Genomic DNA, 23,683 nt, shown 5'->3' on the forward strand with positions numbered 1-23,683 from the left:
CAAAGCAGCGCGAAACTTCTCCGTCTTCTCGCTATGGATCAAAATCTTGGGGATCCATTGCGCACCAAAGAGCCGATAACCGAGAAGCTCATGAATTAAGGCGTGAACCGAACCGTGACTGATGTTCAGACCGTCTGCCAGTTCATCGATGCTTATCCTCCGTTCTTGTTTCATCAGCTCATGAACCTTTGAAATTGTGTGGGGGGTGATTGCACGATGGTTTTGGCCCGGTCTTGGAATGTCTTTACAACGTCCTTTAAACCGTTTGCTCCAACGCTTCACAGTGGTCAATGAAATGCCGTGTTCAACGTAAACGGCAGCCATACGGCGATTAATTTCTGTTTCGGAAACACCTTTAGCTGTCAAAAACTTCGCGACACCGAGCTGTTCAACTTTTGAAGTGTCCATTATGTGACGCAACCATATTCAACCCAGTGTATGAGAGCATTAAAGAACATTTATCTTCACACCTGCGTGTCACTTTTGTAAATGAGACAGGCGCCGTTCTCCTACGCGCATGCCTCGCAGATAATGAACCGAACCATCATTGCGTGGTTAGGGTAGGCGCACTTTCATTTGACTCGCCCTCGTACATTAGAAATGCAAAGATACAATGGGATATACAAATGTGAAAATACGGCTTGATAAAGGACAAAAAAGTGTCACTGGAAACATAGTTCACTGCACGTATACACAAAACATCGCAACAAGATATTTAAGTATACGTATAAGTCTCCAATGAGTCTATGCATGTAAGAAAAAGTAACTGTATGTAATGCGTCAAACAAGGCAAATAAACATGTTGCACAATCATAGATTCACAGAATCATAGATTCCGCCCCCATTTCATCCACTCCCCCCGATGTATTGCGCGCGACGGAAGGCGGCGCGCTTGCTCCCCGCTTTTCTCCTTTGCGCACACAAGACTGAGCCACCATCGTCGGCTCACCCATTCCACCTCCCCCCCCCCCCTACGCTTTCACTCGCACATACAGCATGCAGCGCGTGGTCACGATTTTATCACCCTTGGACTTTATACAAAACATGAGGGCGATGGCAGGAATGCGCCATGAGTGTCCATATAATTGCTTTCGCAATAATATAATAAACGTATCCGGCAACTGAAGCGTCCCGTCGCCCATTACTTTCCGCAAAAGAAGTATCAAAATCGAAGTTTCACCATGCGACAATTCGCTGCGACGCAACAATGTATTTTTTTTCTGTGGGGCGGAGGCACCGAAATGGAAAAAAAAACGCATAGAAAAGTATGTTGGCCAGAATCGAATGCCTACATCGGGCACCTAATGGGGCTACAGAATTAATACCGAAGAAAACATGAGACGATTGGCCCACTGAGAACCATACGCATATTGCTCAGTATCCTACACCGGCGAAACAAAGACTTTCCGGAAAGGTTCCGCTCAAGGAACGCGGTGCAATCCTTCGAGTCCCCACAGTGATATCCCAAGTAACCACGGATATCCGTGGGACGTCCACCATAAGTCCCAACGTCCATCCATCCGGATATCCAACACGGACGTCCGTGGGACGTACAGGAAAAGTCCATATCCTGTTTGGATGTCCGAAGGACATCCCACCGGGATGTCCATGGGACATCCCATTTTGAACGTCCGCTGGCTGTCCATAAATAGGCATGCCCAGGATATACACTAGTGAGTTATATATAAACTAGCATAAATATATTGCCGGAAATTTTAGTTTGTTCATATTATATTTGTTTATTTTTGTTCTCTATCGGACACAGTTCATTCTTTTTTCAAAGCAAAATAAATATATTTCCAACTTGATATAAATTCTGCCCACTTTAACATCGCAGTATTAAAATACGATTTTTTTTTCTATCGGTGGGTCATACAAACAATTTGTAGTTTGCTTTAAAAAAAATGCTTGTGGATGACTAGCAGAATATATAAGCGCCCATTTGAAGCCACTTATTCGACCTAGAGCCAAGCACTCAAGTTACCCCTCATTATGAAAAGTTCCTGATCATAGAGTTTTGGTCCTGACCTCCGAACATGTAGGTTCAGGTTTATCATTGAAACAGGAAGTAAAACACGTTGTTGGGCTAGTTGGTGCATTGTATTAAGAAAAAACCAGCAAAAAAAAAAAAGAAGCCGGACACAGGAAACATACACAAGACAGGCCTCTTCCAGCCTCTTTCCTGTCTTCTCGTATGTTTCCTGTGTGCGCCTGTTTTTGGCTGGTTTCTTATAACAGGAAGTTGTCTGCAGTGTTCAATTGTGCATACAATAATATCATTACAGGTAACAAAAACAAATCTCAAAGGCTACGCTTTTGGTGGCTGCATGCGTTGAAAGCGATTACGAAAGCTATAATGCGTCAGAGCCGCCATGAATTGACAGTAATCTCAAAGGCTATGTTTTTCTGGCGCCGACAGCTTTAGCAGAAACTAAAAACTCGAAAATCAGATACCAAATATTCCCAGAATAAGTAAATATTTCACTGTGTAATAATAGAATATTTTAAAAACCTATTTATGTTTGCGTAGATGCACGTGGAAGTGTTAGAACCTTGGGAAAGCAGAACGCTGCAGTCATCCAATCCAATCCAAGCTCTAGCCATCGTCGCCACGCCATTTTTCATTCTGCGATCGTTTTAAGGGCAGCGGAGCAGCGTTTGTCACCTTCCGTGCCTGCCGAAGTCTCCTACTCAGCTACGAAGGTATGACAGCTACATCGATTTCTTTTTTAATTCGTTTGGGTATTGAAATGTGTTTTCTTCACAGGTGCCAGGATGCCTAGACTGCGGGAGAAGCCGCACGCGCGAAAAAGAGCGTCGCTGGAAACAAAGACGATATTCGAGGACTTCGGATCTCGCACCGGCAGCCAGCAGTCAACAGCTCGAGAATTCGCAAGTCTAGAACTGTGCAGTGGCGCGTATACCCCGCACGCATGCATTAACATGTGCGGTCGGGCTGTCCCTGCAAACATTTGTACGCCTTGTGATGCTGGTCGCTGCACCGAGGCGACATCGGAAGTTCAGGACGGTGGTTGTGACACTACGCGCACTACGGACAATGTGCCTTGCTTCCCTGATGGATATACTCTACGTGACGCTTCGGATGGTTCACTTCGCTGTGAGAACGGAACAGGATCCCTTAGGAGAGGTGCACGCACAAGTCAATGCGGGTTTTCTGGTAAGCAGGACCCCGGAGTCTACATTTGCTTTAGCTACCGCGGACTCTTCATCGGCGCCCTTTGATTCTCCTGGCAAAGAGCTTCTCCTGGCTAATGCGCTCATGATCAGAGCTGTAGCCGTCAGTAGCGGCAAGATCGCCTGCTGATCTCTACGAAAATAAAAAGCTCCTTTTAAAAAAGTGAAGAATATATTAGTTGTTTTTATCTACAAGTTTGTTTAATATCGTGAGAATATGGTCACTACGGCCACGGCGGGGACATTGTAAACGAGAGTACGCATTCGATGGCCAAGTGAGTTTTAATAATTGTAAGAACGCACTACGCCACGAGAAAGCTATTGGGCGCGTTAAGTTAGCGCGCTCCGAACTCCAAAGGAGCACGCTCGAGTGCGCTCGAGTGCGACGCCTTCGGAGCTTAACTTAACGGCCATTTTCGCCGACTGTTTTCGGGTGCACGAACGTGCCGTCTGGCGAATGTTATGTTGCTTCCGCATCCGCTATTGCACTTCGCGCGCTTCTCGAAAATGGCCCCGCCGACCGTACTTCTGCAGCCCTTGTTTAGACGATGAAGAGGTAGAAGAACTTGACGCGCGGCGACGGAGGCAACAGCAGCAGCTTACGATGCGATGCAAGCTCAAAGCGCGCCAACACGTTGCCGATCTCGCCTGACAGCAGCTTCAGACGCCCGGCAGCGCGGCGGCGAGAGGAACGAATGGGCAAGGAGAACGGACTTGCATTGGTGGAAAGAGTAGGAAACACGTCATTTTTCCGGAAGCCGTAGCAGGTGCGCGCTCTCGCGCACCGTTTCCAGGATGGTGCGCGTAGAGCGCGCTCCGCAATCACGCACCGGAAGTCGCTTTTTAGCCGTTAAGCTTAAAAGAGCGCGCTCTGCTGGCTAGAGCGCGCTCGAGCGCCTTAACTTAACGCGCCCATTGTTTAAAGAAAGTGAAGAATATATTGATTGTTCTTCACTAATAGTTCGTTTAGCCACGTCAGAGTGTGGAGACATTGGGAACGAGAGTACGCATTTGGCGGCAAGTTTACTTACGAGAACGCACTACGTCGCGAATATTTAAGCTGCAATACCATTAAGCATGTCCGTGTGGCACCCCGCGAATGACATTAAAGTTTAAGGCATTAGCCAGTTAATGTCATTTTTTGTGCCCGTGTCGCAGAGTGCTAGTGAAGTGATGTAGTCAAGATTAATTCCTTCATGTCATTTCTGTTGCTTTCGCTGCTTAATAATGCTAATTGATGTATTTTTGCTCTTTCTTTTTATTCCATGCTGCAAACTCAAATGTCAAAGCAGGGTGGGCAATAAGTATTTTTGTTCTGCTGTTCTCTACCTTGTGTTGTGCTATTGAAATTGCAAGTTTTCTTCTTTATCCGTGTATTTATTTGTTCTTTGAACAGTACGCATATATCTGCTTATTGGTCTTTTTATGTATATGTATAAGGTGACAATAAACGTTTAATTGTATTTGGAAGTTGGTGTAAGTTCATTTCTCGTTTATTTAAAACAAGAATGCATTCAAGCATTAGACCAATGTAATATATATAATGGTCCGGTGCTTGAATGTGTCCCGGCTACTATTGTCGCTTCAAGGCATGTGTATATCTGGAATATCCCCGGGAAGACACACACACACACACACACACACACACACACACACACACACACACACACACACACATATATATATATATATATATATATATATATATATATATATATATATATATATATATATATATATATATCCTGAACGTCCCCTGAATGTCCATGCTGGATGTCCGCGTCGGACGTACTACGGATGCCAAAGCAATTACCTTTGGATTTCCCAGGGACGTCCCTCGGACGTACGTCGGACATTCATGGATATCCCACGGACATCCCGAATATCCAGAAAGGACGTCCGTCGGACGTCGCCCGGATATCCGTGGTTACTTGGATGGCGGCGAGCGACCATTGTTTTTTTTTTCTCTCGTCTGCTAGCCAGAAAGCTTCCAAAACTCTGTCAGGTGAAAATCCACTCGGCCAGAGCAAACCGAACGCCCACCGAAGTGCACCGCGCGGTGGTCGGGGCCATACGGGAAAAACATATGCGCAGTGGCTCGCTCTGGCAGCCCGCGGGTAGGGTAGCGAGAACAAAAAAAATTGAAGAGGTTCAATGTGTTCTCGGCGAATAAAAGTCAAAGTAGAAAAATAAATAAGAACGTAGTTACTTTGGCTGGCTTTAGTGTCTTGACATGGTTGTTCTGGCGTAGGTTAAAAAAGTGTTGATATTTTTTTATGTGACATGATGGCACAAATGAACCACCCCAACACATCGTCTCATTGGACCTCGCTGCGTGCCTTGTCAACTCGTCTGCTAGTGTGTTGATTTGGCTTGTCTCGTTGTATGTTCCGATGTAAGACTTTAGAAAAGTCAATGGACCTTTGGCGTCAAATGTTTATAACAACATTAAACCCACAAAGTTCCGCAATTGAAAATTTAAAGCACAACTTTGGAGATGTCAATGGACGTTTCACATCAAGAGCTTATGAGATTTATACCCTTAACGTTTCGCAATTGATATCCATGCGCTCCATAGATTCCGTGGCCTCAGAAGGGTAACGTCAAAATGTTATGTTTTCTTAGAATCGAACGGCAGTAGAAAAGTTGCATTTTCTTCCGTCTTATAACCTAATGAAATGATCTTTTTAATACGAGTAGTTCAGTACTAGCGACATAAATTGTGATGAGGAGTGTCTTCGTCATCGGGCTAGTACCGGAATGTCCCTGGGAGGTCTCAAATCGTGTCATGCGTGTGAAATCGTACCTCAATTTCTCGGTTACTAAAGCTCTGTTCGCGATTATATTGACGCCTGAGACGTTCTAGAGCATTGCTTTATCACTTTAACTTGACCTCATAGTAACCTTTAGTGTCCTTTTAACGCGAACCCAAATCTAACAGGTGTTTTCGCATTTCGCCCCTACCGAACTGCGGCCGCCGTGGCCGTGATTCGATTCCACAACCTCGTTTTTAGCAAACCAACACCATAGCCACTAAGGCAGCTTTCCGGAAACTGCAGCTTATGGAACCATAATCTTTAAAGGGAAACGCTTGCGGCGTACGCTATGCGCGAAGGTGAGCTTTCTTTTTTTTTTTTTCTTTACCCCGCACGGCATCCGCGGATTCCTCCGCTTCCTTCCTCCTCCTCCGCTTTCCTCATCGCGCTCTCTTCGCTCTCGCCGTATTTCGTCCCCTGTGCTGCGCTCCGCGTTCGCTCCTTCATCTTTCGCTGTGCTCGTTCACTCGGTTACGCCTCCGAGGCACGTCGACACTCAACGCAGGGACGGTTAAAAAACCGGCGTCGGCGTCCGGCGCCAAACGTCGCTTCGGCAAAAAGAATTGCGAACGAAATTCCGAACCACGCATACCCGACCGCTCTTCTACCACCAAATTTGTTCATACCTTGTGTTTCATTATTTGCAAAGTTATTCCTCGAAATGTTGAGAACGGCAGCCAAGAAACAAGCATAATGAAAAAAAAAAAAAAAACACAGACAGCGCATATTGCAAAATAGAAGTGAGGCGTGCAGACAGGACACAAGAGTAGAGAAGTGGACAACACGAACGCCTCTCTACTCTTGTGTCCTGTCTGCACGCCTCACTTCTATTTTGCATTATGAATCCTTACCAACTAGCTCAGCTTTCTGTCGTTCTAAGCTTCACAGCGCATATCTTTTATGTTAGCTCTTCTCAGACTGAAATATTAAATGTGTGAAACAATAATAGGAGCTTGACCCGCGCAAGAGGCTGCGTTTCTACCAGAAAGCTTGCCTTCGTGCCCATACATATAGCTTTCGCTGCCAGCGTTTGCCGGTAAACGTTACGGTTACATATAAGCTGCAGTTGCTGGGAAACATGAAAAGCAGTCAGGGATCTTTGAATGCCATCGCGTGCCACTCTTTAAAAGAATTATGGGTTTTTACGTGCCAAAACCACGACCTGATTATGAGGCACGCCGTAGTGGGGGACTCCGGAAATGTGGACCACCTTATTAAAGGGCCCCTCACCAGGTCCGGCAATTTTGAGCTGACAAGCGCAGAGCATACAATGCGCGATAACGATCGTGCCGGCAATGTAGTACATCACGCCACGGAGAGATCTGATATTTCAATCCGAACGCCGTTTTCCCTTCTCCTCGAGGCCGCCCCGCTCCAAGCCGGTGGATGACGTACTCGTTTTAGTGCGCCTACGTACACTTGTTTGTACTGTGACGTCGCTCGTGGAGACACGTGACTTCGATAATTATTCAAGGCAACATCTGTTATTTCTGCAATATGTTGCTTGAATAGACGAATTAAAGCTTAGAGAAATAATAAAAACGCGCAAATTGAATGTCTGCATCTTTTTTTTTTTTACTTCGCACCGCAGCAAGAGAGATGTACTACCGTTTTGTTTGCTTGTTCCCACGTCATGCAGTCGCGCGCGCAGACACCGAAACTATGTCGTTTTCTACCGTTTTCCAGCGCGGGATCGTGCTCTGTGATCCGCTTGTGTCTGCCTCAGTATTCGTGTAGCACTGACTTATACCGATAGTCAGGTGTCCTCGTGCACAGCGCGAAATCGTTCGCTGCGCGAAACGAGACAATCACAACAGTTCGCGCGCGACGGCGTCAGCGGAAGTGCGCCGCGCCGCAAGAAAGCGATAAGAAGAAAAAATAAAGGCGGGGCCCATGACGTATTCGTCACGCGATACTCGAGGTTCGGTATGGGAGAATGCAAGGAGAGAATTTCGCTTGCGGAGGCTAGACGGGGCAACTGGAGAGAGTGTCTCTTGGCAGTGGAGCTCGCCTCCTGAAATCATGGGTTCGAGGCACTGAAATATGTCTATGTCGGCTATTAATAAGCCGATTTCAAAGATTTTTGCGGCAGAGTGCTCCCTTTATAGGACGCGTAGCAATTTCCGGCCTATAACCAAAATCTGCTATGGGGCCTGGTGAGGCGCCCTGCGGCAAACTACAGATTGCGTTTCTAGAATGTTGGTGCAAGTTGGTGTTTTACATTCCTGATTGCAGAGATTAAAGATTTAAACAAAAATATGGGGTTTTAAATGCCAAAAGCACGATTTAATTATGATGCAGGCTGTAGTGGGGGGCTCCTTAATAATTTCCACGTGCACCTAAATGTAAGTACACGGCATGTTTCTGGCATTTCGCCCCCATCGAAATGCAGCTGCCGTGGCCAAGAGATTAAAGTGTACAAAGTTGGGAGAGACATGCGGCACCTATTTGCTGCCTGGTGTCTCATTCGGTCTTCACACGGTTTAACCCTTTAATTCTAGCAGCCATATATCATTAAAGATTCGTAACAGTGAAAGCATTTGAAAACGTGATATATATATATATACATATATATATATATATATATATATATATATATATATATATATATATATATATATATATATATATATATATATGTATATATATGAACGAGAAGCGGATTAACCAAGGGGCCCGATTTTTTTATTAGTCATATCATAAGAAGCCAACAAACACTGACACCAAGGACAACATAGGGGAAATTGCTTGTGCTTAATAAATGAAATAAAGATACGATAAATTAATGGAAATGAAAGTGGATGAAAAAACAACTTGCCGCAGGTGGGGAAAGCGCGCTTTGTTGGCTTCTTATGATATTACTATACATATATATACATATATATATATGTGTGTGTGTACCGCAGGACACGGAAATGTGAGGAGAGTGAAGATACTAGGCTGCAAGAAACAACCCTGCCACGTCAAGATTGGCTCCAGAGTGACGTTCGAGGCTTCGTTCATCGCACGTGAGTCGACGGATCAATATCGTTGTTATCCCTTCTTTCTTTTTCTGAAGTTGCATTTACCTGTATTATATACAGGGTCTGTTCTGAAAGTAGTGGGATTCATTTTTTAAAAAATTATTCACGAGAATAGTACAAACGATTAGAATTTTTCAATGTAGCACCCTTCTGCATCTACACACTGCTGCTAACGAGTTTTCCCGTTTTTGTACGCCACCAGGAACGCCTGGACCGGAATGCTGTTTAGCTCCCTCGTCATGGCCTGTTGAACCGCCTCTACCGATCCGTGATGCTTCCCCTTGAGCGTCGATTTTATTCTTGGGAATAGAAGAAAGTCTGGCGGGGCCAAGTCAGGGCTGTAGGGGAGCTGAGGCAGCGTCGCCACCTTGAGCTGGGCAAGATGCTCCACTACGCGGAACACTGTGTGGCTCGGCGCGTTGTCATGGTGCAGCCGCCAATTGTTGGCGATGGCTAGTGGACATGAACAATGCGTTTTCGCAGTCTTTTGAGGACGTCCACGTAAAAAACTGCATTAGCTGTTTGTCCGGGTGGTACGAACTCTTTGTGGATGACTCCATGTCTATCAAAAAAGCAAATGAGCATGGACTTTTGCTTGAATTTGCTCATTCGTGCTTTCTAAGCTTGAGGCGTGGGGAAGAAGGGGTGTGCCATTCTGAGCTCTGCCGCTTGCTCTCTGGGTCCTAACCAAACACCCACGTCTCGTCACCGGTCGCTGCATTGTCCAAAAAGTCGGGGTCCTCATTCACATGATGAAGAAGATCCTGGCAGATCGCTTTCCGGTTGGCCTTTTGCTCCACTGGCAACACTCGCGGCACGAACTTCGCGCACACTTTCCCCATGGCTAAGTTTTCTGTCACGATCTCAAAAACTTGGGTCTGAGGAATGCTCAGTAAGTCATCAGCAATCATTCTAATGCTCATCCTACGACCACTATTCAGTAAAATTTTCAGTCGCGACATATTTTCGTTGGTCTTGCTGGTCGAAGGGCGTCCGGAGCGGTCGTCGTCTTCCACTCTTTCCCTTCCTTCTCGGAACAGCTTGTGCCACTCGAAAACACCTGATCTACCCATGGCAGCATCACCATAGGCCTCCTTAATCATGTCGTGAGTCTCTTTGCGCGTTTTACCAAGATTTACACAAAATTTGATCACCTATCACAGATCCAGTAAACGCTCCATGATTCTCCGTGACGAGGCGTTTCGACAGAGGTTCACAGTGCAAGCGACCTGCTCTCTTCAACGGCTGAGAGCCGACTGCCGATTTTTCCCAGCGTTCCCAATATCCCCCTTCACCAATCTAGCGCGCGCAGACCGCCTCTCGTCCGCCCGTTCGCCCAGGAAAAAACCAGACCTACTACTTTCAGAACAGACCTGCATACAATACAATACAATACAATACAATACAATACAATACAATACAATACAATACAATACAAAACAATACAATACAGTTTTATTCACCCGTTTCACATTGCGCCGCTTTGGATATTACCATATTTTTGTTTTCATACCAGAATTTTTCCCTACCATACTGAAGATCGTAAGAGCAGTGGATTATATTACAAGCTGTGTATCTGTCTAATATAATTATTTATCATATCATAAGAAGCCAACAAAGACACCAAGGACAACAAGCAACAAGTAATTTTCCCTGTGTTGTCCTTGCTGGCTTCTTATGATATCATTACTAAAAATCGGGCCCCTCGGTAAACCCCCTTGCTTAGCTCGTTCATTACATAACGAGGGTCTCGATTCCAGCAACACTGACGCCTTCAGGTAGCACGTGTCGGTTTATTGACCAGTTGCCTTCACCCAAAAAGATCCCGTGCTCGTGACGCCTGCGGCAGAAAGGGTGTTCCTCATCCGACCCAAGGTTTGTGAGTGGTGGTGCTGGCTAAAGCTCCCAGGGTTAGTTCTAGTAGTAACACATTAATACCCCAGAAAGTGGTTGGGAAGACGGCGCCGCGATAGTTCAATTGGTAGAGCATCGCACGCGGATGCGAACTGTCGCACCTGAAGCATATACATGGATATGTTATGACCACGCCACAAATGCATGTACAAGGCTCATGTGTTGTTGCAAGATGATAACAGACGTAACTTCTGGAGGATGCACTTTCAATGGTTGTGCGAAGGAGCGGCAGGCGCGCGGCCTTCGCCGCTGCGGAACGGCGGCGGGCCGGATGATGAAACCAGTGACAGCTGGTCGGGAGAGTATATTCGCGTTGCTCCATATCTACAAATCATTTGTCCTAGCCGTAACGTGTAGCAAACAAATAGTGTACAAGTTTCTAAAGCCAAGCTATACCTAGTGTAGTTGCGAAGCCATGCTTTGCAAAAGCTTGCAGTTGCCTTACTTATTTTATAATATATACGACTACCTCATAAATTTTGTTGTCTTGGGCGATTGTAGGAGTATTTCGCATATTTGTGCTGTGTTGCATCAAATAGATACGCTTGCGAAGCACCGAACGCAGCCGTGCTGTACTATTTTTGTGCTTATGTCAGTGGTAGCACACCGGGCCACCGAATAACGTAGTCGGTATGCGTGCTTGCAGCGTTCACGACCTCTTCGGCGGTCAACGACATCGGCGCGTACATCGAACGGCACAGATTTCAGCTCCCAGAGCCGCACGTCGACGCCTGCGCCAGCGGCCACATCAGCCCTTCGTGTCCCATGCGTAAGGGCCAAATGTACTCCTACCGCTACACGTTGCCTGTCCGGGAGATATATCCTGCGGTATGTATACGATTCTCTCGACTCAGTACTTCAATGTACGATTTAGCAAGCATGCCAAGTACGCATGTCGTTTAGTACACATCCGATGGAACTATCTCAAACAAAAGCTGGTGATGGCCAGTTTCAAAATTGTAGTGCAGCCTACGTGCGTTCCTCGCAAAACCATACAACCAACTTTTTTGAAGCTAAACATTTCGACAGAATTGCCTGTCTGGTTGGGAAATTGATTAGGACTTGAGACTGACTCCAACCAAATAACTGAATTTTATAGACAACCCCTTCATAACTGAATAACTGAATAACTGAATTGTAGACAACCCCCTTCAGGGGGTTGTCTACAACCCCCTGAAGAAGGAGCCGAATGGGCTCCGAAACGTCGGGCTAATAAAATTCAGTTATTTGGTTGGAGTCAGTCAACCCCCTGAAGAAGGAGCCGAATGGGCTCCGAAACGTCGGGCTAATAAAATTCAGTTATTTGGTTGGAGTCAGTCTCAAGCAGTGGCGTAGCTAGGTCGTCTGGCACCCGGGGCTCATAGGTCTTCTGTCAGCCCCCTCCCCGGGTGTAGCCGGCGGAAAGAGGGGTGTCTTCAGACGTATATGACACCCCCCCCCCCCCTCACTGGCCCCTTGCACCCGGGGCACACGGCCCCCCGGCCCCCCCTGTTGCTACGCCACTGGTCTCAAGTCCTAACCAACTTCGGTACGCCTTCACTCAACTGTCGCTGTCGGGTTGTCACTCGCTCACTCGTTCGTTCGTCAATGGTTTTTGCACAATTTTCGTAGTGAAGCATTTAGCATAAGAAAGTGCGATTCCTTATACTTTTTGCCCTTACAGACGCCGGCAACTATTGAGTACAAGCTGGTCACCCAAGAAGGTAAGGTTATCGGGTGCAGCCAAGTTCCAGTCGTGATCTTCAGATGATTTGGAGCGGTCTCGTCAACTCATCAGCACAGTCAAGATTACGTAATTATTGTAGTCGTGGGTTGAATAAATTTCGAGTTTACGCCCGAGAATTTGTAGTCAATGAATAAATTCATGCCTCATAGGGTGGCGCCCTCTGGAGTTAAAATGTAGGTCGTACCGGCTATGCCAGTGCCTTGGCTATGCAATGGTAGAACTGCAAATCGCTGGTTGAAAGCGCCGGACGCGATTTCTGCAGTAAAAAACACGCCATAAACGTCGGGATTTGAACACCACCTTTAAACTACGGCAAAAAAAAGCACAACTGATCTTTTTAAATTTCAGTTCCGGTTTCGGTTGTTAAAAGCAATGGCTAGCATACAGTCTGAACCTATCCACAGGCGACCAACCAATCGATACTGCCGCCACAAGATGGCGACACCATCTTTGCAAAAAAGCAGCAGTGAAACAAGCAGCACAAAAAGTAACAGCAACAGCAGCGCAACAACAACAACAAGTAGGAGACAAAAGACAGCAGCGGGAATGCTAACGATAGATGACAAGGCGCAGGCTTGTGACCCGCTGGACAAAGGTACGTTGAAAAAGCAAGGAGCCGATGCGTACGCGGTGCATTCGACTGGAATCATCAAGATGATGCGAAAACGAAGTAGCGAACCTGTCGAATTCTGTGCGGATGCGGGCTTCGGTGGCTGCGGTAGCGGCAGCGGCGTGGTCGCCAAACGCAAGTTTACGGCCCACTTGAAGTTTGCAGACATTGACGCTGCCATGCTTCAGTGGGTTTTGGAGAAGACCTCCGAAAAGGTTCCGCTCTCTGACAGTGCCATACAGGCGAAAGCCAAACAACTTGCACAGGTCCTGGGCACTACGGACTTCAAAGCGTCCAATGGCTGGCTGTACAAGTTCAAGGAGAGGCACGGTTTCGCGCTCAAGAGCGGTTCCAAAGAGGAGGGAAGTCGCAGCACGCTTGAGGACATGGGTGCAGGAGTCTGCGGTCTGGGGAACTATCATCACGCGCTTCTCGACCACGATCCGGTCCGTGTTTACAGCTGCTGCGAAACGTCCATACTTTACAAAAGAGCGCCATTCGGCAACGGCTGTGAACCAAGCCCCGAAAGCTGTTCGCCGGACGATCGTCTGACAGTGCTGCTGTGCTGCAACGCCAGTGGTACGCACAAGATCAAACCGCTGGTTATCAATAGCCAGCGGGAGACTCAGGAGGTGCGTGAGAACATGTCCAAGTTGCCTGTTACTTATGCCTGGCAACGATCATCTTTTATGACGAGCACCATCTTCCAGCAGTGGCTCTGGGAGTTCGAGAAGCAGGTGGAACACAACTCCGTGCTTATCCTCGATACGTGCCCTGCTCATGTGAGCGTCCAGTCAGACCGCGTCAAACTGTTGTACGTGCAGTCCAATATGCGCGAGCTGCAGCCTCTGTACGGAGGCGTCCTGAATGTTTTCAAATGCAAGTACAGGGCTGACCTGGTGGTTCACTATCTCAATTTCCCCGACCTGAGCAATCGTATCTCCATTCTGGATGCCCTGCTCTTGCTGGGTGAAGCCTGGAGCCACGTTCCGCGCGAGACCATCGTCAATTGCTGGGTGCGTTCGCAGCTGCTGCCAGTTCGCATGTGTGCTGGTCGCTCGCAGAATGGCGATAGTGACCCCATGGATCAGCTGTGCTCATCACTTATGAAAGTGCGCCCCGACATTACGCGTAAGGACGTTGAAGACTACCTGCACTGCGATGACTCATGCTCCACAACATACAGTTTCAGCGAGGAGGCCATTGAATGCGCAAAGCCAGGCATCACCGAGGCACCTCCCCACTCACAGTATCAGCATGGTGGCTGTCCTACCAACCTACGTCCTGGTGAAATACTGGGTATGCTTGACAAAATGGAGCATTTCTTCACCCACCAGGCACTGACCAGTACTACTGACTTGCTGGCCATTCACAGCCTTCGAAGTAAAACTATACAGATAGCCAGCAATGACTTTCAGACTGAGTGATTCACTGTCTTCCTTCCTTTATGATATAGCCAACTTGTTTTTCAATAAGGTAGCTGAAATTAAATAGAATAGACTGTGCAAATATGCCAGGTCCCCTTGGCACTTAGCATTTCTCAATACCCCACTGAAAGTCACCTGTACTTGCTGATGCATGCAGGTGGCACTTAGCATTAATTTTGCAGATGGCTTACATGTGGCTTCACACAAACCATACTGGAACACCATGTGGCATCACTACTAGGCTGGATATAATGTGTTGCTTGTGATGCCCATCGTCTTCCAACATGGCAGCTGTGACGTCAGTGCAAATGATTGTCACTCCTGTTGGCAAGCAGGCACCCTGTTCCAACCATAGAGCCGGTGTTCATCGTAGTCGGGGCAGTGTCAATACCTGATTTATATTGCATAGTAAATGTGCAACTATACATTATCTAGGCCTCATGATGAGCTTGTTCCTTCAAGGGACACCAAAACCATTGAAAACTGCACTCAAATGACACAATCGCATATTAACTCCATCCACCTGTAAAATGATGTCAAAGCAAAAATGTTCTGAGCAACTGAAAGAAGGAAGCAGTAGTGTCATGATTTGATATTTCTGTTATTTCTGTAAGTGAACATTTAATGTGTCTGCTTTTCGAGTGGTCATGTCTTGGCAGGTAAGACCACGGAGGCTATGCAATGCATGAAGAAAGAAAGGAAAGCTGTCATGAAATTGCACTATAATGCTTTAAGAACTTCAAGGGGTACAGGCACTAATGTTTTTCTATGCCTCATTCCAGTCTTGCATGTTTGGTGCGCTTGGTCACCTAATCTAAAAAAGTCCATCTGCCAACAGTGCAAGCACTTGCTGTAGCCACATACTTCTAGCAAGCCTACCGCTAAGAGTAATTCACTACTGTTTGTTCAACTATTAATTTTTCTGGTATGGCCTTTTGTATGGGCAAATATAGTGGTGGTGCCCTAGCCATAGCTTCCACTGTATTTCGTGCACTCGTGGTTTCCAAGCTAAGTAATCTTGATGGTTTCATGGCTGCCATGTACAGCATCTGTTCTGCTTGTACCAACAGCTAGCTCACCAAATGTTGTGAATAAGTTATATGCGTTTTACACTTGCTACCATGAGCACTTTGGTGGCACCAAGTAAACAAAGCTGCAGTTTTATTGAACAAATTGGCATCGGGCTCCCAAGTATTGTGTTCCTACTCAATACGATGTTACCCCATCATGCTCCTGCATCTTGTGTTTTCTTTTGAGGAGGGCACTGACCTAAATTAAGAAGCAGACACAGTTTACTACACAAATGCGTAGGAAGTTTTGATGGGTCAGAGGGTACACATGTACAAGCTTCTCAGTGGTATGCTGGCTTCTGGTATCCTGACATTGCCATCAAGGATGATGATAACCAACATAGCGCTCAAAGCATAGAAAGCCTCGGAGCACATGACTGTCAGCTTTGATAACGGAGACGATGGATACAAGATATCTTCAACACTGTGAATCCTCTAATTTTTTTTTAAAAGCGTAGATCGAGTTTTATGAACTAAACCATTTGCAAAGTAAAAGTGCACTGCATTAACTCATTTTGATGGTTACCTTGCTGTTACATTTTCTTGTCCATTACTTCTTTTCCATGGTCAACTGAAGCACATAGCGTGTTTCTCTTTTACTAAAATCACTGGAGGCAATGGCTCCATCATGAATAGCCTTATTGGAGTCTGCAGAGTTGCATAAAGAAATGGTGTTAAATTACTTTTCTTTTTCACACGTGATTGTAGATTAAGAAAAAAGTTGCCACAAGATGAACTCCTTTCCTTCCCCCCCCAAGGATGAAGGCCTAGCTGGTGCCTGTACCCCTCAGTATGTTAGCTCCAGGTATTTTACTGCAACCATTGTAGGGAAGTGTACTGTATGAGTGGATAATGCAGTAGGCAGTCATTTAGCATGCCGAAGCTACATACACATTGTACCGAGCATGCTCTTAAAAAGCATGCACCAGTCACTTACTCATTTGAATGCTAATCTCAGTACCCTGAATCCTTTTTCCAAATTTTGACTTGTTACTCTTGTCTTTGCTGCCCTTCTTATTTCACTGATCCTTAACATCATTCCAAATGTTGAGTATTGTATTTAGGAAGTAGAAAAGCAACTGTTCGAGGCATTTGCACATCATTTTCTTTTAATATTTTTAATGAGCATTTCAGCCAGGACCATGCCACTAAGTATTATTTTTGTAGTCCCTGTTTTAAGTTCCTATTGTTTACACCACTGAGTTGTCACTCCTATAAGCATATGTATTTTACATTCACATTGTCTATTCCCTTCCATGTCCATTTTGTATTTGTTCCTATGTATGTTTGAAAAATGACTATTGTGCACACTTGTGCTTTTGTGGCATTATACAACGTTCCTCATTTTACTGTCGTTTTTGCGCAATCATGTTCTTCATTGTACTGATGAGCATTCATTTTGTTAAACCACTTTTTTTCATGTGTGAATTATTATTTTACGTGTTTAAAATTACTTTCACTGTGTAATCCAGGGAAAACATGGGAAGGTGGGAGGGGGAAATTGAAGACGACAAGCAGAACAAGAACAAGGTGACAGCGGGAGCCAACATTTCAACGAGTGGACTTGTCAAAACATTGGCTCTTAGTTTCACTCTGTTCTTGTTTCATTGTGTAAAGCATACGACCCTGTACACAAGGATGCATGTTGCAGATTGCAAGACTGCTTAATGATAGTGCAGCGAGATACTATGATTGCTTCATTGCATGTTTGCGAGATATACACAAATGGCAGGCACAATGTAACGAAGCGTATTGCTTGGAAACTGTATATAATATAATGAATGACCTAAATAACAAATCTATGCAGGAACACAGACAACATTGTAGCATTACCAGGCACCAATGCATAACAGAGAAGTCAAGCAAAGTGTCATGCCAGTAGCATCTTATGTGCTTGCAGTTTTTAATACAGAATTTACAGCATTTAGAAAGTAGTTATCTATGCAGTTTTATGTGTTGTTCTTACCCATACAAATTTACATGATCTGTGGGTACAACCTGCTATGCTGAGCTACACTGAACATCGAAAGAAACATTGAACCTGTTTAATGCTCTTGCATCGTGCAACAACACATGCTAGTTTTTAGAGTAGCTTTTTGCAGCAGGCACACCTAGTGCCTCTAAAGGACTGTCCAGAATCGTGACTTGCACATATCATCGTATCAATGACAAGGTTTACCCCATTTCTTTTTGCAGGGACATATCACAAATATGACTAAATTTGAGCTCAGTGTGCTTACATGTATCAAAGAATGCTTGTTGCATCTATTCTACTAATCGCCCTCCTGCATTTTAATTCATGTGTTAACTCATACTGTACTTGAAATCATATGCAGAAGTCAGTTCCATTTGTTTTGTACAATGTGAAAATTTTCTAGCTATGTGCTGGATCACCCGTTGAACAGGCACCAGCTAGGGTGCAGATGCTGCTTTGTGTGCTGTGCTAATCAGCACACTGCTATTTTGTGCACAATCTACAAGCGTGAAATTATGTGAACAGGATGTTTTGCTTTCTTTAGCAGTCACGTATGCATTCACAGGCCATCTTTCTCATGTTGCACTTTTGTGTTACATACTTGTAGTGTTTCAAATGCACCAAAAATTTTACTATTATTCACTTGGAGGTCACAGAAGGTTTTTCATACATGTCATAGCTGTCACAATTTTTTTACACTCTTGTCATCCATGGTTATTGTGCCTGAGCATTGATTTTGAAGCAGGAATATTTTCCTGTAGAAGATTTTTTTGTGCAAATGATTGTACATTATGCATTGTGCTTGGTGTATGGATAGGAAAAGCCAAGTCACATGTTTTGTTTCTTTATGTGAGCATTTTTTCATTTTGAATCTGCTCATTGTTACCTGGTCGCTGCTACCAAAGAAGTGGTTACACACTACCGGGGCACGAATGGGCATACCTTTAACTTTACACTAAACCTTTTTAACACATGTTGTATTCATGCGTATTTTGCATTGTTGACTTAGCACATCACTATAAACATTGCAAAATTTAGTTTGTTGCAAGACATGTTCAATGCAAACTTATGCCGTGCTGTTTGTACAAAAAATATGTGGCTACATAACATGCCAAGCATGTATTTACAGACACAGAGCCAAATCAAAACCTTGTCTGAACGCTATAGATGTGCAGACCTTATGCTTTCCTATTGAGTTGTGCTTTTGGTGTGTAGTAGAGCCAAACGTTGTCAGGTGCAATGGGAGAGAATGCTTTGTGGGGTATGGATAATCCTTCTGCTCCAAGTTTTCTTTTGCACAATTTGCTTCGCAACACTCTTCGTAGCTCGGAAAGCACAGGAGCACCAGATGTTAAATTTGCCTCCGTCAGTATTGGACAATATAAAATTTTCTGAATGCGGAATTGGAGCCGCATTCTTAAGCTGTTGAGCTGTTATTTGGTGATAGACATTTAGCTTTATTACGTTTTCATTGTGCACTGCACTCGTAAGAGCCAGTAAAATATATTTTTGAACAGAAACATGAAGCTAAACGTCAGACCGGACAGTGATGTGCACGCAGTTGCATGCCAGTAATATCACTAACGTAATAAACATTGCCTGTATTTTGGAGGACTACAGTTAGAACGCTATTTTTACCATCCAAATGTACCCAACATGTAATAATATCCACCTTTATTTAACATGCACCCAACACGTGAAGAAATAAAGGTATGTTTAGTCGAGATATCTTTCATACTGCAAATCTTGAGTTCAGTATCTCGGCAGGTGATGTGACAGGAACGAATTTTACTCTCACCACCTTTGTAATCGGAACAAATGCATCACATTTTACCCTCGATAAAGTAGCATTTATGTTAACATGTGAAAGTTGGTGTACATTCCAAAAGATGCACTCCCAGCCATACTGACACCTAGCTGCTTCTGAACTTGAAACAAGTTGTATAAATGTTGTTGAGAAGCAGTCCCAGCTTCCTGCCTTTTCTTTCCTTTTTTTTTTGCTTTGGCCTTCTTGTCATACCCCCAGTAGCTGCTCATTTACGCAGCACAACAAAGATGAATCAAAGTTCTGAGCTTTGGATAAAAACCTCTGGCCTTAGCACGATAAGCAAACGGTTTGCCAGTAGAGTTGCTGTGAATTATAGAGTGCTTGTGAGTCCTGATGCAGCTGTATTGTAATGCTGTGCTTGAAGAAAGTAATGAGTAAGTAATGGCTTTAGAAAGCTTGTACTTTGATGTGGTAGGTGAGAGTGGTTTGTTAGAAGTCGACATAACTTGTAACTGTAGAAGGACATTTAGCAGCTGGAAAATGTGTGCCAAATTGTTTCGTGACGTTTGGGTACAACTTACCATTCCTAGCCATGCATATTTTATGCAGATTGTACTGTACATAGCAGTCATTGCCTACCGTAGTTTGTGAAGCTTATATAATTCTATGCATAGCCAAGGTCTCTGTCACACATTTTGTTTGCCTTGTGCATCTTTTACTGGCCCGCTTGTCGGGAACCCCGTACGAGCAGTCATACAGTCTGCCCTTGTCCTCTGTTCCGGTCTGCATTGTTGTGCTTCTTCTGCACTATAACAGAAATGCTTTAATCAAGTGTGTTCACTGCATGCAGTACTTTGTCCTATGTGCATTTTATTTTGATGTGTCTTTAGCTGATAATATTGATGCTGGCTTAAGCAAAAACGAAAAAAAAACCCCCTTTCCTTAACCCTACAAAGCCCTACATATCATTGTTGATATGCCAAGATTGATACCTCAATATTCTGATTTATGCGAGCGAAATTTACTGCAATGCCCATAATTGCATTTTTAATATGGTGGAGCAAGGTCCTAGTTGGGGAAATCGCATCAAACTATTTACGAGAAATTATTCTAATTCTTAACTGAAATACTTTTTTTTCTCTTTTTCTTTTTTACAAATGCACTCATGGTCAGAAATGCAAATGAACAAGTTCTAATTTTCTTTAGTGTAGAATGGTGTTTGGCTTTTCTGGGGTTAAGCTATTCGAACTCCTCTGCTTTGCAAGTCAGCAAAATGTGTCAGTGAAGTATGGTTACAAAACAATACTGCTTATATATAAAATGAGCTTCATTAACTTTTAATTGTTGTTTGAAATGGCAAGAAGTGAGCCGCCAATCAAATCTTTTGAGCAATTTTTTTACTGATATTTATTTGCTACAGCTAGTTTTGGTAGTTGCTGTCATCCAGGCAGCCTTGTATGAAAAACAAAGTGCTAGTTCTTGTCAGTAGCTGTTGAGCTTGAGTGATAGACTGGTAGCTACATTGAACCCACGAAGGCCTGCCTTTTGATGCTGGGCATCAACACAACATATGCAATTTAATACTTTTTAATAAAAGCCATTTCATGCAACAGCTGTATGCAAACAGAACAGAAGGAGCTGCTGCTTTGTTTGTGTTGTTGCGACAGCAGCTTGGTAAACAAGTTGGCGTTCATACATTCAAAGTGTTGGAATGTCGGAGACTTTGTATGCTAAGCAATACATCTTTACCACTGCTGAATGCATGAAGGCTTCATGCAAATGCAACAATTCATTATGCTTATTCATACCTCTGTTCAAAATTAAATGAAATATCTCCTTACTTCTTCTTCTTTTTTTTTTAATCTACCCTCCTGGAACACGTACAGGGCAATACACTCTTGGGAGGAACATCTCATAGTATTCAGTCACATATAAAGTTGGGATTTCTTTCATGTTATGACAGATAAAGTCACCAGTATGAGGTCTTCAGTTATTATCTACTAATAAAAGATTAGTAAGCACTTAGTCATGTCAAATTTACGCTTTTGTGGACACTTGAATGTTTTTATAAGGCATATTCAATAATGTCCCTTTACTGCTTGGAAAATAATTTTGTAATAATTTTATTTACTTGCACGGAATGTACCCCATTGTTTCTGGCTTTGTGGCATTATTAAGGCGCTCTTTAAAGAAAAACGTGAAAATTTTTGTGGATAATGCTTTATCAATGTATTTGTACCCTCTGTTCTACAGGCATCTTTTGCATCTTAATATTACTCTTGCAACGTAGTGCTTATTCTTGCTGATAAACATTTCTTTATGATATTACTGTGATTATTGGTCTACAAATCTGTTTCTGCAGAAGAGTTCTAAGCTAGGCTAGTTGGTTCATGATGTACATAGTGAATAGTGTAAGTGACGGGACTAATGATAGTGACAAGTGTGGGAATTATGCCATGTTTCAAATTTTTTCTCCAAGTAGGTAGAAGTGTAATTTAAAACTGGGATTAGCACAGTGCTCTTGTACTTCTGCTTAAGAAAAGATTAGCAGAAGCCAGATACAAGAGTTCTTGAAAGCTGCATGCATGCTTCAAAAAAGCACCGATCCCATTCAAGACCTTGCCTGCTCAACTAGGCACACAGCCTCGGCTAGGAAGCTTGCACAGCCACCAAAGAGCTGCAAGAATTATGCGATAGCAGTTCACCGATATGCTCCTTGCTATCGAGTTTTCTTGGCTGCACCGTGACTAGCAAAGCCTAGCTGTTCATGAAATAGTGAACGAATTGTATTACCACTGTGTTGGTCATAGTAAAACATTTAGTGGCCTTGAACATATAAATCTTCAATGATACGAGCCGTTCCACGACTCGTTCAATTTTGACAACATATGAATATTCCTCTGCTAGCTTTTTTTTCTTGTTTTCTTGCTTTCCTTGCACTATTTATTACCTGTAAGGTGGTTCATGTTTATCACTATGCAGCACCAACTGTACATGAAGAAAACTTAGCATCACGATGTAGCAAAGGTAAATGGCTCCTTCTCAAGTACAGGCACCTTTGTACCCCATTTTACTATGGTTCAGCTGAAGGCAAAAAGGGAGGTTCAGTAACTGCAGTGTTAGCTGGTGCCTGTGCCATGGCCGCTGGATTAAAGAAATAAAGGGGGGGGGGGGGGATGGCCTGCCATGTAGGGCAGGCTGCAATGGGAGCGAACATGACAGCCGTAGTTGCATTTTCGGCCGCTTGGTTGGGCCGAATGGCACTAGTTGCAGGGGGTAGGATGTGTCAGGCGACGGCATTCCAAGTGTGTTTTTGATGCATTTTCTATGCTGATCCCAGACAAACAGTCCCAGCTGGTGGTGCCACGGCAAAGGACACCGTTTTCTATGCATGCAACAGGCCGCACTTTTTTTTTTTTAATCTAGCGGCTGTGCCTCTGCACTCCCTCCTAGTGCATGCTTTGCTGGGGGCACTAGCTGAAGCATCGGCAAGCATTCATGCTTCTTTTTTCAGAACCCCAGCTGTGACCAAACATACTTCAAAACCTTGAGTTTCCAGGAGTGCAAGTTTCCTAGTGCACTCCTAATTAAAGCATCATCTGTCCACTTGTGTGCTTAGCTCGTGTTGTGCTTTTTGTTTTCATATTTGCATGCGAGAAACTTGCACTTTCTTATTAGGCAAGGAAAAGCTCACCCATTTTGATATAATTATATAAGTGGCTAAGGGATTATTAATGTGTTCACAACATACTCGTAACAGATACAAGTGAATGGAAAGCATCCTATGGTCATATGTGTATCTTTAAATGAAACATATTTTTGTTTTATTCTTTTTATGTAGCAAACGTTGGCATCAATCCTACTTACTTGTGCTGTTGTATGCAATATTGTTGGCTTGCTGCTACTTCTTTGTAATTGGTGCGTATTATGTCCAATGACAAAAATAAAGGCACTGAAAGACACCAAGTGTTATTTTGCTTTGAGGTGAAATCCAAAGCTACATTGCAATCGTGGGTGATCAATCCATTTTTAAGTGGCAGATACGTCTGTCATTGGAAAATTTTCAACCTCTATCAACTGGTGTTGCAGCACTTACATTTTCACAACCCATCACAGTAAACGATTCATAACCAATTGGGAACACCATTTGGAGCCAGTG

General features: G+C 44.2%; 2 protein-coding genes and 1 long non-coding RNA gene across 3 annotated transcripts in view; all 3 read left to right on the top strand.

The window, feature by feature from the left end:
• The window catches only part of LOC135903685 (NPC intracellular cholesterol transporter 2-like), a 23,745-nt gene extending 10,995 nt beyond the window's left edge, over window positions 1-12,750 (top strand). Inside the window, exons 2-3 of the mRNA XM_070531576.1 lie at window positions 11,595-11,776; window positions 12,612-12,750. Of these exons, the coding sequence (XP_070387677.1) occupies window positions 11,595-11,776; window positions 12,612-12,698 (269 nt within the window). The 3' untranslated portion in view covers window positions 12,699-12,750. The remainder of the gene's footprint in view (window positions 1-11,594; window positions 11,777-12,611) is intronic.
• LOC139057350 (uncharacterized) lies at window positions 2,608-4,665 on the top strand. Its single transcript, XR_011512697.1, has 2 exons — window positions 2,608-2,703; window positions 2,768-4,665. It is a non-coding gene; the product is annotated as an uncharacterized lncRNA (long non-coding RNA).
• A 328-nt stretch (window positions 12,751-13,078) lies between the features above and the next one.
• Window positions 13,079-23,486, top strand: LOC135904889 (tigger transposable element-derived protein 6-like). The gene has a single exon (XM_065435882.2). The coding sequence runs from the start codon at window positions 13,110-13,112 to the stop codon at window positions 14,709-14,711; it is 1,602 nt and encodes a 533-aa protein (XP_065291954.2). The 5' UTR covers window positions 13,079-13,109; the 3' UTR covers window positions 14,712-23,486.
• The last annotated feature ends 197 nt before the right edge of the window (window positions 23,487-23,683 follow it).

The sequence above is a fragment of the Dermacentor albipictus genome, chromosome 1 (assembly GCF_038994185.2).
Source record: "Dermacentor albipictus isolate Rhodes 1998 colony chromosome 1, USDA_Dalb.pri_finalv2, whole genome shotgun sequence".
NCBI lineage: Eukaryota > Metazoa > Arthropoda > Arachnida > Ixodida > Ixodidae > Dermacentor > Dermacentor albipictus.